This window comes from Dermacentor variabilis, chromosome 5, assembly GCF_050947875.1.
Source record: "Dermacentor variabilis isolate Ectoservices chromosome 5, ASM5094787v1, whole genome shotgun sequence".
Classification (NCBI taxonomy): domain Eukaryota; kingdom Metazoa; phylum Arthropoda; class Arachnida; order Ixodida; family Ixodidae; genus Dermacentor; species Dermacentor variabilis.
Window position 1 is genome coordinate 98,421,789 of NC_134572.1, and position 14,720 is coordinate 98,436,508.

General features: G+C 51.8%; 1 protein-coding gene across 1 annotated transcript in view; it reads left to right on the forward strand.

Moving 5' to 3' along the window:
• Positions 1-1,998: 1,998 nt before the first annotated feature.
• LOC142582961 (cell adhesion molecule DSCAML1-like) overlaps positions 1,999-14,720 on the forward strand; it is a 159,219-nt gene continuing 146,497 nt past the window's right edge. The window contains exon 1 of the mRNA XM_075693128.1: positions 1,999-2,410. Within this exon, the coding sequence (XP_075549243.1) occupies positions 2,359-2,410 (52 nt within the window). The 5' untranslated portion in view covers positions 1,999-2,358. The remainder of the gene's footprint in view (positions 2,411-14,720) is intronic.

The window sequence follows — 14,720 nt, forward strand, 5'->3', positions numbered from 1 at the left end:
AGACTTGAGGAATGCCGTCAACGTGCTCGCTTCAACACAGAAGTCAGTCAGCTAGATCGCAAGCAACGTTACGACATCTGTCGTCGCGACGTCTCCTTTCGTCCTGGAGAGGAAGTGCTCCTTTGGACGCTTATTCGTACACCCGGTTTGTGCGAGAAGTTTGAATCCCGCTTCCTTGGACCCTATATTATTAATGAAGAAACATCCCCCGTGAACTATCGCGTTACTCCCGGAGACGTTTCTTCCGACCATCGTTGTCGTGGTTCGGAGATTCACGTTTCGCGCCTAAAACGATTCGTTCGGCGTTCCCCTCCTGGCTAAGTCGCGGCCTGGCAGGCCGCTTGCGCGTGCGGGGAAATTAGTGTGAGCATTATTCATACGCTTCATATTCTCACCTGTACATACTCATCATCACCGTTTTGGGGCCTGGTGGTGGGTCTCTCGAGAGAGAATAAAGAAGAGACTGGCTGCCTAAACCTCGTCTCACAATATATATTGTATGCGTTGCATCCTTTTGTAACAAATTTATTGAAATGTGTGTACCACTCCCCTCAATAATGCCCTGTGGGCCATGAGGGTATAAATAAATAAATAAATAAATAAATAAATAAATAAATAAATAAATAAATAAATAAATAAATATTTGCCAAATAAAGAACGAAGAGCAAAACACACTAATCCTGATTCAATTCATAAACGGAAAGTTCGGAAAGCTTGGAATACATATTTGGCCCCGCTTTTAGAACGAGCACGATATGCACTGCTCGTGCCGTTTGGACATAGCTTAACCAGCTCAGAAAGTGCTTTTGTATAGTCTTGAAGCTGTGGCCAAAATTTTCCTTTCGTCCGCCTATTGTCACCGACTACGATATATCCCGAAACAGGGGTTTGCTAAGCCGCACCGGCGTCATACAAACCCATTGTAAACACGGAGGCAACGGAGGGAGTCGAGGCAAGAAATGTACGCGTCGCCATGTGATCAAACATGGCAGCGCCCACGGAATCGCCGCGAAAAGGGTCAATACTGGAAATTATCTTCGTTGCTCCCATGGTATGCCACACAGCTCTGCTGTAGTCCATGAAGTCTAGTGAGAAATCTCGTTATTTAAACGCTAGCGTGACCATAGTGCCACGCTGAGTTATTTTGGGTAAAACATTCATCTTCTCGTACTACCTTCTCGTGAAGTTTAAGTCAGACAACTTGTACAGAAATCAACTGAGTAATTTTGCCATTTTCTCTTCATATCTTCTACACGTACACAAGCTTACGGCTGGAAATAAAGCTGTGGTATGCTCAGAAATATATCACCTTCCTAAAAGGAAATGCTGCCTTGATATTTGGGTCGCTGAATTGTAGTGTATGCTACAATAAGAACCGTGCCTTAGACAGCGTAGTCAATCGTGGATGACATTTGTTCTGCGTTGAGATGCAGAATACGTGGTGATATGCTTCTTATCGTAAACATATGATTTTTGCTAATTTTTAAATGGCCTAAAAATTGCTTAAGATGTATCCGTTTGTACTTGAAAATCAGCGCCACATCTTTGCTGCTATATATGTTCCACGATAGTCTGTACTCCTGCGTACGCTACATTGCACTGAAAGATTGCCTAAATAAGCTATCCGCTACTTTGATAGCATTTCTATAGCACGTATGGACAGAGTGTAAGTACATGTTTCTGCCTTGCAATTACGGAATCAAAGTAACTTCTTGATTACGCTTACTGGAACTCGCCGAAAATAACGTCCACGGCTGAGTTCAAGTAGCCCGCTTCATGGCTCTCAATTTCGCTTTTTAAAACAGTTTTGAATGGGAAATAATTTAATAAATAGGTATATAATTAGACGCCAAAATTATTGCAGATACGTTAAGTAAACTACATTTGCAGTAGGTAGACCGTCATTTACCGCTTTTCTTGCGAACTCTTTACTGCGTCGCCATTCCTAACTAGACGAGGTGAGAAGGCGACTTGTCTCCTTGCGCCGCCGGCGTGCGATTGCGGAGAGCGACGAGTGGTGGCGGTAGCGGCGTTGTGTGCTTCGGCCTTCGGTGGGCAGTTCTACGGCTATTCGCTCCTGCCTGCTCTTGCTGCTGTTCCCTCCGCGCGTGGCTACGGTGCGAGGGGCGACGGCGACCGAAGAACCAGTCGGCTCGGCTCGCCCTGGCCGACGGTGCGTGTGTGTTGGTGGTGGTTGCTGTTACGGCGATGGCAGCCTACGCGTCGTGACTCCCAGCGCGCGCGCGCCTGTGACAGCCCCTCGAGGAATACGCGTGCATTGACACTGCCGGAGGATTGCTCTCGTGTGCGTCGGTGCGTGTTTTGGCAAGTGTGCACTCCGCCGACACCTACGACACCATGCATCAAGTCAAGGACGGTGGACTGGTCTCCCGGTGGCACCTCTTCACAGGTGAGGCCTAGCGCCAGACCATCGGGAGGGAAAACGCGCGTCGATGAAAGATACATACAAGGATACGTTACGGGAGCCCGTGAAAATTCCATTTCGTCAGGTTGCTGAAATCGTTTTCCCCGCCAGGTGGTCGTAGTACGTTAGTGTGTGAGACCGTGGGTAAAGCTAAGTGCATGGTTCAACCACTGCGCAACGTATTTCTGGCGATCGTGGTCAAAGCTTACTTGTGCTGCAGTATTAAATCACGATTTCATAAAACTTCATCCTACTAGCGGAGAGCTGAAAACGGTTTCCTGCCGTAACGGCCGTTGGGAACACCTTCAAAAGAGGCGCCGGGTTCGTTCCGCATGGTGTACTGCGCGCCGCTCGTGGCCGCTGCAGCGCTTTTCAAACGTATTCCTCGCGCTTATGTTTGCGGCGCCTCACTTGCTAGTTTGTGCCTGCTAGCCCAAAGAATCGTGCGTGCCCTCATGTGTGGTATGTGTGCGAACCCGTGTGCTGTGATCTGTGTGGGAGAGCATGGAATTCGGTTAATTACGCTGGTTTCGAGTGCGAAAGTTGCGTGCGCCAACCTTGTTCTCCGCTACATTTGCTCGAGAATCGTATAAGCACATTTTTGTGCAACAACTTTGCTGTCTGCATAGAGAGTAAACGAAAAGAAGCGCTTGGCTTGGCTCGTGTCGTGCTGCAAGTACTTCTCTGTCAGAAAGAAGCCTTGAATGTCTCCATCGTGTTACCTGCGTAGCTGCTGCCTTGCTTTATTAGCTTCCGGGATGGCCACACGGCTTGGCAAATTGCCTTTTGCGAGAGTTCTCTCGAGCCCCCCCCTGCCTTATTTCTTTGTTGTGCTACGGAAAAGACGTAAACGGAGACGCATTTATCGAACCTATGCGAGCGCCGGCGAAGAAATTGCGTGTCTACGTCGAAGTGTTTGGAAGGAGGCTGCAATTCTATGTGTAGGTGAATAGATTATAGGGAACTTCGAAGACCCCTGGCGTTTTCCAGAAGAAACGCCTCGTCTGTGCGCAATGTGCTCAGTGCTCACACATGCAAACCGAATGCACGGGGTACTATTTCTGAGCCGTTGTATACAACATGTGCGGACAGTAGAAAGCAAACGCTTAAGGGTTTTAGGATGGGGAAGGACATAGCCTGACAGGCGCACACAGCACTGCCATCGGAAACAAGCTCCCTGCTAAAGTCAGCCGAAATAAGGAGGCGTGCGAACAGCGCACGTCCCCTAACTTCTCCCAGAACGCAAGTATCACTACATTACGCACAAAAGGAAGAGGCTCGCGCTCAGTGTGCAGAAGACAACGCAAGGTCTCAAACGTCCTTACAGAAGGCGAACGAACGGATGATGTCTGTGCATCACGTAGTCGTGCGTATACTAGTCTAGTGCTATTCCGACGCGGTGTTCCCGCTCTCGGATCTCTCTTAGTTCTCACCAAAACACGCATTCAAAAGCAGGAAACGGTGCAAGACAGCGCTACGTGGCCATCGTCCCCATTGTGCCAATCATGCTTTCAAGCAGCTGCCGTCACTGCGCCGGTTCATTGTTGATGTCTCCTCTCTGCTCAAGGAAGAGCAGTCTGTTCCGGAAAGGATTCAACTATCTTCCTGAGCAAGATTTTCCGGTCGAAACAAGGGCTGCCCGAATAGATTCTGCAGGCTTGTCCCCGGAATTTATGGAGCATGCGCGGACCTTTTGTCGTTGTGCTTTAACGGCCTGCGTCTCGCCACTCGCAGAAGCACACAAGCGAAAGAGATTAGTCGCTGGCAACTCGAAGCCTGAGTCTATGCCTACTGACAGAAGGTGGAGAGTACAAGAGACCGGCGTGACATATATGTGAGAACTGCAGCCCCGGTTTTCAGGAAATTGCAATTTCCGGTCGCACGTTTTCGTGCTAATCATCGGCGTAAGCGACTTGGGAATTGATTCAGTTGCGATCGCCGTCGCGCAGCGCATTCAGTATAAGCTAAGTATAAGCACTGCAACAGCGCCCTCTGAGAGCTTTCAGCGCGTGCATGCAGATAAAGGGGAGCTGCTATGTCTGAGCTGTTAGCACACTCGAGTTGCTACGTGGACAAATCAGGGGCGTGGAACAAAGGCGAACTTCACTCCTTGCTTCTACTGTTTGTTGCTGTATAGTCTAAACATAGAACCGAAACAAAAGAAGCTCGGACTAAATAATGCCACACGACGGATAGTGTGACTTATAAAAAAAAAAAAGAAGACCCAGTAACATTGAGGACTCTTGCGTTAATGTAGCTCGGTATCTGGAGGAGAGAGGCACTGAGGGTAAGGGAATACTTGGGACTTGCTTGGCCCGTGTGTTCTTGTTCAGCAAGGTGTATCTGGCGAGACGAGTAAATGTGAGCGTTATACTGAAAGAACATTGCAGCGAGCCGCTTGTGGAAGCGGGCAGCCGCCATATTCGTCATTTCACAAGGAAACTCACGTGGTCGTTAGGCCTAAGGCAGTTCCAGAGGCTTCTTGTGTTAGGACGGCGTCGGCCAACTTCCTCTGAACCACCGCCTGGGCGGATTACTTGCCGGGTCCTGGCGCCGTACCCCTCGTTAAGGCGATGTGCCCGTCTCACGTGCCCTTTTCTCCCCTTCTTACGTCTCTTTGTTATCGCGGTTTCTCTTTGGAATGTTTTCTGTCGCTTTTACCTGGTCGCCCGCCCGGGCGGGGGAGATGCGAATGGCGTCGCCTCGTCGTCTACCTACCTGAGCTTTAGTTTGCCTCAGGATCCCCAGCTCGTCTTCCGTCTTGGGAAAAAGGAAAAGGAGGGGATGGTCTCCCGAAAAGAAGTGAGAATGAAAGGAGGGGGTCAGCAGAAGCAACTGCTGCCCCCTGGCGAAGGGGACGCCTACGCACAGTATAAAGCCACGCAGCACGGCTTCAGAGCGCCGCGTGGGCCCAGTCCACCTTGGTGGTTCACTGGTTGTGTGGCGGTGCGGGCTTCCCCCTACGGCGCTCTTAAATGGATGGGGAGGCGCGTTCTTGGGGGAACGCATACCCGAAACCCCGCCAGCGGTGGTCTCCCGCTTTCCTTTGGGACCCCTGCGTTCTCGCTTCCTGCGGTGCTTGCACGAGAGGTGTTCCCCCACGTCTCGCTCATCTGACGGTTGTTGACTCGCGACACATGTTCACATATCCCGTGCTACACAGAAGCGCATGGAATATCTGTCTGCTACTTGTTGGCGGTAGAAACAGTGTGAGCTTATATCGCAAGCAATGCAAGGGCGGCGTGATTCGTCCTCTTCCCTTTCATGGCCCTAGCACACTGCACGATGCTTCTTTTTCCGTTCCATAGCGACTACATTCCATGCATCACGATTTTCCGTGACTCTTCGGTTAAATTGCCTGCACTGGTGCTTTCGCAAGGAGAACATGCGCTGACGAGCAGGCGGGGTTGTGAGCGCGCGACATCGGTGATTCGATTTGCAGTTTCTCGTCCTTGTGTAAGTTTTGGGCCTCGTGGATGATTGTGTACGGTACACGTCACGGCATCGGTACGCGCGCAGTGCGGATTAAGAGTAACGCTCCACATCACAGGCATCTTGCAGTTGTTTTCGCGAAAGCATTTTTAAAGCGTGTTGACTCAAGGCGCTGAGTGGCGACGGAAACTGGGGAAATCTTTCGGGGCTTCGTTTCCCGGCGTCATTCTCGTTTCCTTTCTTTCGTTTCCTTTCTCTCTCTTTCTCTTTTCTCCTGGCTCTCTGCTCATCACAGCTTGCCCTCGGGTTGTCTAATGAGTCATAAAGAAGTCCACTCAACTTTTGAATCACTGCCAACATACTCGAGCGCTTTGTACAGTGGCCGAGTCAGTAGTCAACGTGTGTCACTTTGTAAACTTCATTGTTCCATCTTTAGAGAGGTCTAGCTTCCCCATTAGGTTAGTGTGTGAGATGCACATTACGTGCAAAATGTTTGTTTCTTTTTTTCTTCTCTTGTATAGTATTAATTTGCCGTCCCGTCACGCTTTAATTCCTCCAACAGGGTCAGGGAGGAAGCAGGCGTTCAGAATATTTTCATATAACGTAAATACCTTTATGCATGTACATACCACGGGCGCATTTGTTGCAGAGGATTCCAGTACGCATTCTCCAAGATCTGTTATAACGCCTGTAGTTTTGGCTTCGGATAACATCAAGGTTGAAGTGCAGGAAAGTCAATGTGCTGTTGTGTTAAAAGACCCGTGGTATTCTTTGCACGGACATCTGTGCGATTGCACTGAGCTGTCTATGCCTCACCGTTGACCGCGGCATAGCGAACATCTGGACACCTTCAAAGCTACATGTTGCAGATTCGTTTTCAAACAGAAATGCCCGACGGCGGTGTATACGTTGTGCTTTCTGTGCGGCTTTTACCGTGCAGAGGCGTGCACACACTTGTTATAAACAGTACTTAATAGACTGGCGACGTGGAACTCGCGGTCTCACATCACTGTCCCTGACTGCGCGATGTTACTAGAACGTGGAACGAGTGCAATTATTAGAAAGCTTTAGTTTAGGGGACGCAAGCGGTTTGCGTACGCAAGAACTAGGGGCGACAGTACTGCGCATGCGCCGACCGCTGCGTCTACTTGCGTCCTTGTGTTGTTGGAGCGGCCGAAAACATCGCTGCCCCTAAGAAGTCACGTTACCCACGTGACTCTCGCGGTGTACGAGAACTTACGAGAAGCGAGACCAGCCGAGACAAGCCGCCCATCCCGCCACACAGGCGGAGAACATGACTGCGCCGGCGGGGACTTGTGCACGTGTGCATCTCACGGCCGACGTGGTAAAGAAGCTGGTCGCAGAGCAACCGGTATACGCTGTCGCCGCAACGGCGGTCTGTCAAAATTTGCAGGAGGATCTAAATAAACAAAACAGACCACAACGGATTATGCTGCACGAGACGTCTAACTACAGTTTACCAAACGTATGTTTGGATTGCTTCGGCTCGGCCTCAGTCGTAACGTATGCGCGTAGATAATTTTATAAATATTTTTCCTAGTGTCGACAGACATCGTTCGTCTATATGTTAACTGTTTTTAGTAAAAATAGTTTAATCTACCTTACTTCATATGCTTGATTTCTTATTTTAAAATATGATAACGCAGCAACGATCAGACACTGATGGCGCTGCGAGCGCATGCGACCTGAGTGCGGCTTGCGTTTGGGGCCGCTGACATATAACGTGTTTTTGCTTGCGTACTCAAACGCTAGGGACCCCAACGCCTTGCGTTCCCTGAACTAAAACTCACTGTTATAAACGAAAAATATCGCTGATGTTATAAAGGAGAACTCATTCAAACGTGAAACTTTGTGTGCGGTTCTCATTTCGTGTTAATATTTACCTTGTTCCAACCTTGACACGGAAGCGAAAGTGAAATGTCACTTCGCCTGAATAGGTTAATCGAAATGCATGCTGATCAGCGGAACAGTACTTGACTGGCGTGTACACTGATGGCATTGATCTTAAGCGTACTCCGGCAGCACTCGGAAAAGAACACTGCTCGGTCAGTTCTAGCGAATCGCATCGATCGGAACATCGTTCTCTAGAACGACCGTTTAGCTACAGCCTCTTGCGAGATCAACGTTAGCTCGCGACGCTAGACATGCCGCTCGGCGCTCTTCTGTAGTCGTGTGCCGGAAGCCGTGGTGCGCACTGCACATGGATGCGGGGCCCTGCTTTGCAAGGCGAGGCTGTGCCGCGGAGACACGAGCAAGGCAGCGTTCGCCGTGTTTTGCTCGGCGCCACCTGTCCCCTTATCGTGGCACACCTGGCTCCGCGTCGGGGTCACGTCGAGTGTCCTCCCCCCCTCCGCCTCCTTCGTCCATCTGGCGTTGTCTTTCTTCTCTCGCTGTCCCCTCCTTCTTGCCCCGTCACTCCTTGGAAGTCCGGTCCTGGAAGCCCACGCGCAGGGCTGGCTGCCCCAAGCAATCTCATGTCGAGAGATAGCGGGGTGCTGTAGCGAACCAGCCTCTGCAGTGCTGTTTCGAAGGGGCGCGTGGGTTTTCTATGGTCGCCAGGTAGACGGCGGGGACCTCGCTTGCACGGGTGAAAGCACTTTCGGCGACGACAAAGGAAGCGAAGCTCGCGCGGTGACATTCGAAATGTGTGGTTATGGCCGCGGGCTGTTTTTTTACTGCTTTCCTCTCCCTTCACGTCGCTCGCTTTGCCCCGTTCATGTTGCCCGCTGGCTTAGCTGATTTAGATAGCCAAGAACCGGGGCGCTGCTTTCCAGTGGGAAGCTGTTCGAGGTGGACGAACCCGTATACCTTTGACACTCGTCGCTGGTCGGTATTTAATCTTGTTTCACTTCCAGGGTGCGTTCGTATCGTCGCGATGGTGGGAGGCGCCACATCCTTGTTTGTCACGTCGCGAATGAAGTTTTGTGTACGTATGTACCGACCGGACAACGTGGCAAAGTGGTTTTAACGGGTACTGTAAGCGTCGTTTCACGCTAGGTATTCCGATTACCACGGTCAGCTAACTTTGATGACTCTGTGAAGTTTTTTTTTTTACGCCATCCTCAGCGACACCTTTGAACTACAGAAGAACGGAGGAGAATGTGTGAACGCTGCATTCGCCGATGCCACCGAACAGTGCCGCCAACGCGGTGTCAAAGAAGCCCGCGGCCGGCTTCCAACGCTCAAGTTCCGCATATTTTCGCTGTACACTGCGCTATCTACTCGAATGCTCTTGAGCGAAGGTGTGCCTCTCGAGCACGTCTGCGTCATAAGGATCACGGAGAAGCATTACTGAAGCGCGTGTTCATCAGCAGAAGGGTGGCGCTGTGCTCCACGACGAGGCAAGGCCTCGAAGTCCCCTCATGGGAGACCCGAGCCCGGGTCGTCAAACTTTGCCGGATTTAAAATAAAGTTGTTTCCATCCATCCACTCAGTGGAGTCGGGGAGCACTTTTGAATGGCTGCCTGTCTCCGAATGCGAGTGGAAAGCTCGATACGCGGAGTCCACCGCGGGCGTTGGACAGTGGTTCGCGTCGAGCTTCTGCGAGCCGCGTGGTTGGTCGTGCTCGCTGCTGCTACACGAGTGGAAGAGTCGAGTGAGTGAGTGTCAACTTTATTATTAGAAGGGGTAAGGGATAAGGGAGGCTAAGCTACGTAGGCTTCCAGGTTTGGAAGAGTCGACGCGTCTGCGTTGGCGCGCACTCTGCAGTCCGCATGCTGCGATGGACGGGCGCGCTCTAGAAAACACCTCGCGGCACGGACTTTGTCCAGGCCGCGCTCGCTGCCCTGCGGTGCCCCGGGAGCTGTTTCTTCGTTTCTTCTCTCTCCGCTGTTCTCCGCTATTTCACCCCGGGGCGCAGCCGCTGCGACCTGCTGCTGCCGCTCGCTGCGTCGGTCGGTCGGTGGTGGCGGCTGGCACCTTTTGTCGAGGTCAGGCCATCGCGAGCAATCGATTCCCCCGAAGCCAGACGGGATTCCAGCGCCGCCGCTTCGCGCCGAGGAGGTCTGCGCGTCCTCCTCCTCTCCCTCGTTCCGTGACAGTCGCGGTGCTTTAATAGTGCACACACTGCGGTACACTGTTAAAGGGAGCGCTCTAGTTTGCGCGACTCTCACTTGGCTGGGGTTCTAGCTGCGTGTCGGCTGTTGTTTCGAAAGGTGTGCCGGCGCAACCAATAACAAGTCAGCCGCACTGTGCACTTTGCCAGAGGTAAAAATTCTCGGCTGCTCTCGCGTCCCCTTTGACATATGGAGCCGACTGCACATGTTGCCAAGTAGCAGCACTTACTCATGCACCGTACGGTGCATTAGTACGGGGGGGGGGGTGGGCGGATTTGTCAAGAAGCGGAAACGTATTCGGGAGGGGGGGGGGATGTAACCGAACACTTTTTCAGCCTCAAAGCAGGAACAGTTAGCTTTCGTTCATTTTTATAAAAATTTTTCCAGGGCACCTTCCCTCTGAGTGATCGTGCATTGTTTGGCGAATGTGGTATGCCTTACGAGATGATTCTTTTTTCGTCACCTGCTGCGATCTTATCCCGGTTCTTGGCGTTTAAGTGCTTGCAGCATTACCGCACGCACCGATGTTGCCCTTTTACGAACTAGCGCCTGTTCTGCCTCGAGGCGAGGAAGATCGTTAGCGCGATCGTGCGACAGTTGCCGCTGGCGACTCTTTTCCGTGTAGCTTGGCGCGAGAAAACAGGCGCTGCGCGTTCCCTCACGGTCTCGGTTGCATTTTTTTCTTGCTTTCTTCTTTTTCTAATTCTTTCCCGTTGCCGCCTCTTGCCTTGCGGTGCAACGTCATCGCCAAGCACAGCTCTGGCTCGCGGTCGCGGCCTTGTGATTATCTCTGTTTCCTCGTTAGGTTTTAAATTCATGAAATCTCACCCGCACTGTTCCCTCACAATAGGGAGTTTTAACGCACCACCGTCTCTCTACCGTTGCTGCTGCTGCGTCGGCCGCGTGCTAGCTTTGCGCAAATTAGCTAAGCCGTGCCGCACGCACGCAATGACGTGGTTCAAGGCAATTTCAGGTGGCCGCAGTGGTAACAGTAACGGCAGAGCAACAGCGGTGCGCTAAATCTCCCAGTGTCCACCTGTGAAAGTGGAGCGCCCGTCAGTTCCTGCCGGTAAGCCCCGGCGTCACCACACGTGTGCTCAAGCGGTGCAGGCGTACTATAGGATCATATAGCGCAAGTGTTTATGCACGTGGTGCAATAAGTACCCATGCACAGTAGTGCTAGTGGATACATGTTGTGGCGCTATGTTTAACCAGAGCGCACGGAACTGTTGTGTTACATTATGTGCTGTGTTCCACGCGTGTTTCGCTTGTGGCGTAAAATGGCGTAAAGTTATCGGCAGTGACGTAGTTGGCATCTCGTTCGTTTTTCAAAGAGGAAGAGTCCTGCAACAACAACAACAAACTTTTCCGACGTGTTCTGGCTGAGCGCAGCGTCGCAAGATGTCCTCACATGCGCTGCTATTCCTGGAGAAGTCTTCCTTATACATCCGCGCTAGCACATTTCCGCTATGCTCAAACTCTCTAATGACTCATATCGGGAGGCCGTGTTTGTATAGTCTATCGTTTAACTTGGGACATTTCTTGGCGCGTTGATCCCCCGCGAAGCAGCTTGCGTGTTTTCACTCGACCCGTGGATGCGCCTAGCGCTGCATGCCACGTCGGTGTAAGAGGAAAGCCACGTTTTACGAGGGGGAAGACACGAGAGTACACGCCACGTGCATAATGACAGGCCTGCAAACGCGAGCGCATCCTCTGAGAAGGTCAAGCGTTCGGTCCTTCCCGAGCTCGTTTTAAGTCGCCTTCGGCTGCATGCTGCCAACTCTCAACAGAAGGTCTGCAAGTTTCGCGTTTGTGAGCTAAGCTCCGCAGCCTTCTGGAGAACGTTGTCCCTTTAACAAAACGAGTGTGAGTCAGCGCCGATTGCAGTATGAAGTAAGATTTAGTAGAGGCGGCCATACAATCGACGATGCGTAACATTGTTAAGCATGGGGGGGGGGGGGTCACCCCTAGTTCATAGACCGAATTCACAAACTTTCACATTCATAATCGCTGCCTCGGCTAATATTTCAACGTCACGATTGTGTCACATATCTTCTTAAGTAAGAGTGCTAGTGTAGCAACCTTCCTTTTTGTGGATACGGGCCGAGTTTCCAATCCTTTAAAGCACCATTAGAGGAATTAGCGTTTTCAAGCAGTAGGTCAACGAACGTATGCCGTGAACGAGATTTAAAAAAAAAAATAACGTCTAGGTGTCGGGGTGAAGGCGATCGCATGACCGTTTTACGGAGACCGCTTTGGCGCGAGCAACGGTTCCTCACGCGCAGATTTTTTAGACATCATCCGTAGCAGAGTAATGACCAATAGTGTCTCGAATTGCCGTTCAACACACACACGCAACGCCGGCGTCGTCTAGCGGTGCGGCTACCGGTTTCAGCGTTCCACATCCAAGACGCCGTCGCGATCGCGGCGGCTCTCTCGCATCGCGAGTTAGCGCGCGGGCGTGTGATGACTCCGTGCGCGGCTCTCGAGCGGGCAGTGCGTATACCGCGGTCGTGTCCGCTCACCGTTCGCCTTTTAGACAAAAGCAGTTCGGCGCGACAATGGCTCGCGGTCTGTGCCAAGCGTGGCACGCGCACGAGCATTGAGGGCAAGGTCAGTGCTCCGCGCGCGCGCGCCGCGTTTGTGCGATGCCTTGCCGAGCCGCATATCGTTTCTCGACGATCAGCGCAACTCTCTTAGAATTAACGGCTCTTTCGGAGGTCCCCGCTAATGCGAACCCCGCTTTAAGTGGTCGCTTTACGGAGTGAAAATGGACGTTGGGAGCGAGCTGGTGGACAGCCGGTCTCTTGGGAGGCGTCGCGGGCGTTTCGTCGGGTAACCGAGTTCGAGCGGCTGAGGTCATCGAGCGTATATACGCGCCGCCGCGAGAGAATGGACAGCGTTTCTGCGACGGTTCTCGCTCGCTCCGCCAATGGATCGGCGGCGGCCTGTCGTTGTTGTGGTTTCGGTGCGCTAATATACGCGTGCCTGGAAGTTTCGCGATCGTTTTAGCGAAGTCATTATAGCATATAGTTCTTCGTATACAGATTACGGCGGCACGGGCTTAAAAAAAAACAAAAAACGAGGCAATTTCTGAAACCAACCCCCCACTTATACGCTGGCCCTCGTATGATACAGAAAACTTGGCAAATCGTGTTCCACCTGGCGTTCTCTAGGCGTGCTCTTCTAAAGACTCATACAACTTCAAGGACGGCAGGTGCAGTCCTGTCTTGAAGGGGGGCCGCTTGGTCATCGTCTTGGAGTGAAGCAAGTTGGAGGGAGCGTGGGGAAGGGCGGGCATTGGCATGCGCAGCGCGACTCCCGGCTCGCTCAGCTTCGTCAGGGGGTTTGCGCGAGCCGCGGCAATCGCGGCGGCCCTTCCTCAGACTTGCGTTTGTGTCGGGCCCTGCGTACTTGGAAGATGAGGCGGCGGCCGCGGACTCATGCATGCCGAAGCAGGCGCGTCCCCTTCGAAAGCCGCGGATGGTGTATACAATACTGTGGCCGCATGCCATCCTTTGAAGTGGGGATTTGTAAGTGGCGCGCGTTGAATGATGGCGCCGCGGCTGCAGTCTCTCTCTCTCTCTCCTCTGTCTCTTTTGGCTGAGGGAGATTTTTCTACGGAGCCGTTCGTCTTGTGCGAAATCCGCGAAAAGCCCGTAACCGACTGCGCGCGGACGTCAACTTTCTTTTGCGGGCATCGTCGCGCGGGTAGAAACGCGTTCTTTTTTCTTTTTTATCCCGAAGTGCACCGCGCCTTTCCGCGATGTCACCCCTTTCCTCGGATCGCCAAGTGTCGCGGCAGCGCCGAGCTTGACACTTGCCTTGCCGTGCGACCAGAAACGGCGGTGGATTAGCGACTGCAGGACTCGCTGCGATGGCTGAGCCGACGCAGGGTCCGTATTCACATCGGGCGAACCGACCGCGACAGCAAGTACGCGTGTATATTATCGGCGGCGGTGACCGGCCAATAATAAATAAACCGTTCTTACGTACACCGGAGGCTATACGTCTTATGCCCATGTAACTGTTATATATTTATCCGCGCATTTTTTTTCAAAGTAGTCAGAAATACTGGCTTTCTTTTGTTCTCTTTTTTTTTCTACTTCAACGCGTGGTTGGTCACGTCGAATATGCTGCAGCATGTTCGATTTAAAATTTTGGCTTCTAGTGTTCATTTTGCGATTTGTTCATTTTGGTTCTAGTGTTCATAATTCTAGTGAATAAGCATTAGATGCATGCGCGAAGCTCCCTTAGGAAGCCTTCGTTGGAGGCGGGCAGGCCGATTTTTCTGTCATCGTGAACGATTTGACGGTCTTAGGAGACTTCTATTTATCTCTTTTCTCGCCGCAGCGGAGCTTGTCTACAGGGCCGAGTACCTTCAGCACTAAGCAGTAAATATCGCTGTTAAGCATATCTGTAATCAGAAGTGTGTTGTTGCGTTAATATATAAGCATATATATCGCGAGCTGCGAAGGGAAATGATTGTGAAGGCCCCTTACCGGGGCACACGAATCCGCTGATTTCGTGCTGACTGTCCGTGTATTAGGTCCTGGGTGGCCTTCTTTCGCACATGCATCCAGTTTTAATGATGCCGATTACTCCACATGACGTCATTCGTGTATCTGGGTTCCTACGAATACCCAACAGTGCCGCTCGCTGCAAACCTCCGCGTTTGTATGAAAAAAAAAAAAAAAGACAAGTCCTCTCTCGGTGTTTATGACTTTCTCCCTCCTCTCGGATTTCAGCGTCTCGTTGTCCAGCAGGTGCAGCTCAGCGGCGGATTA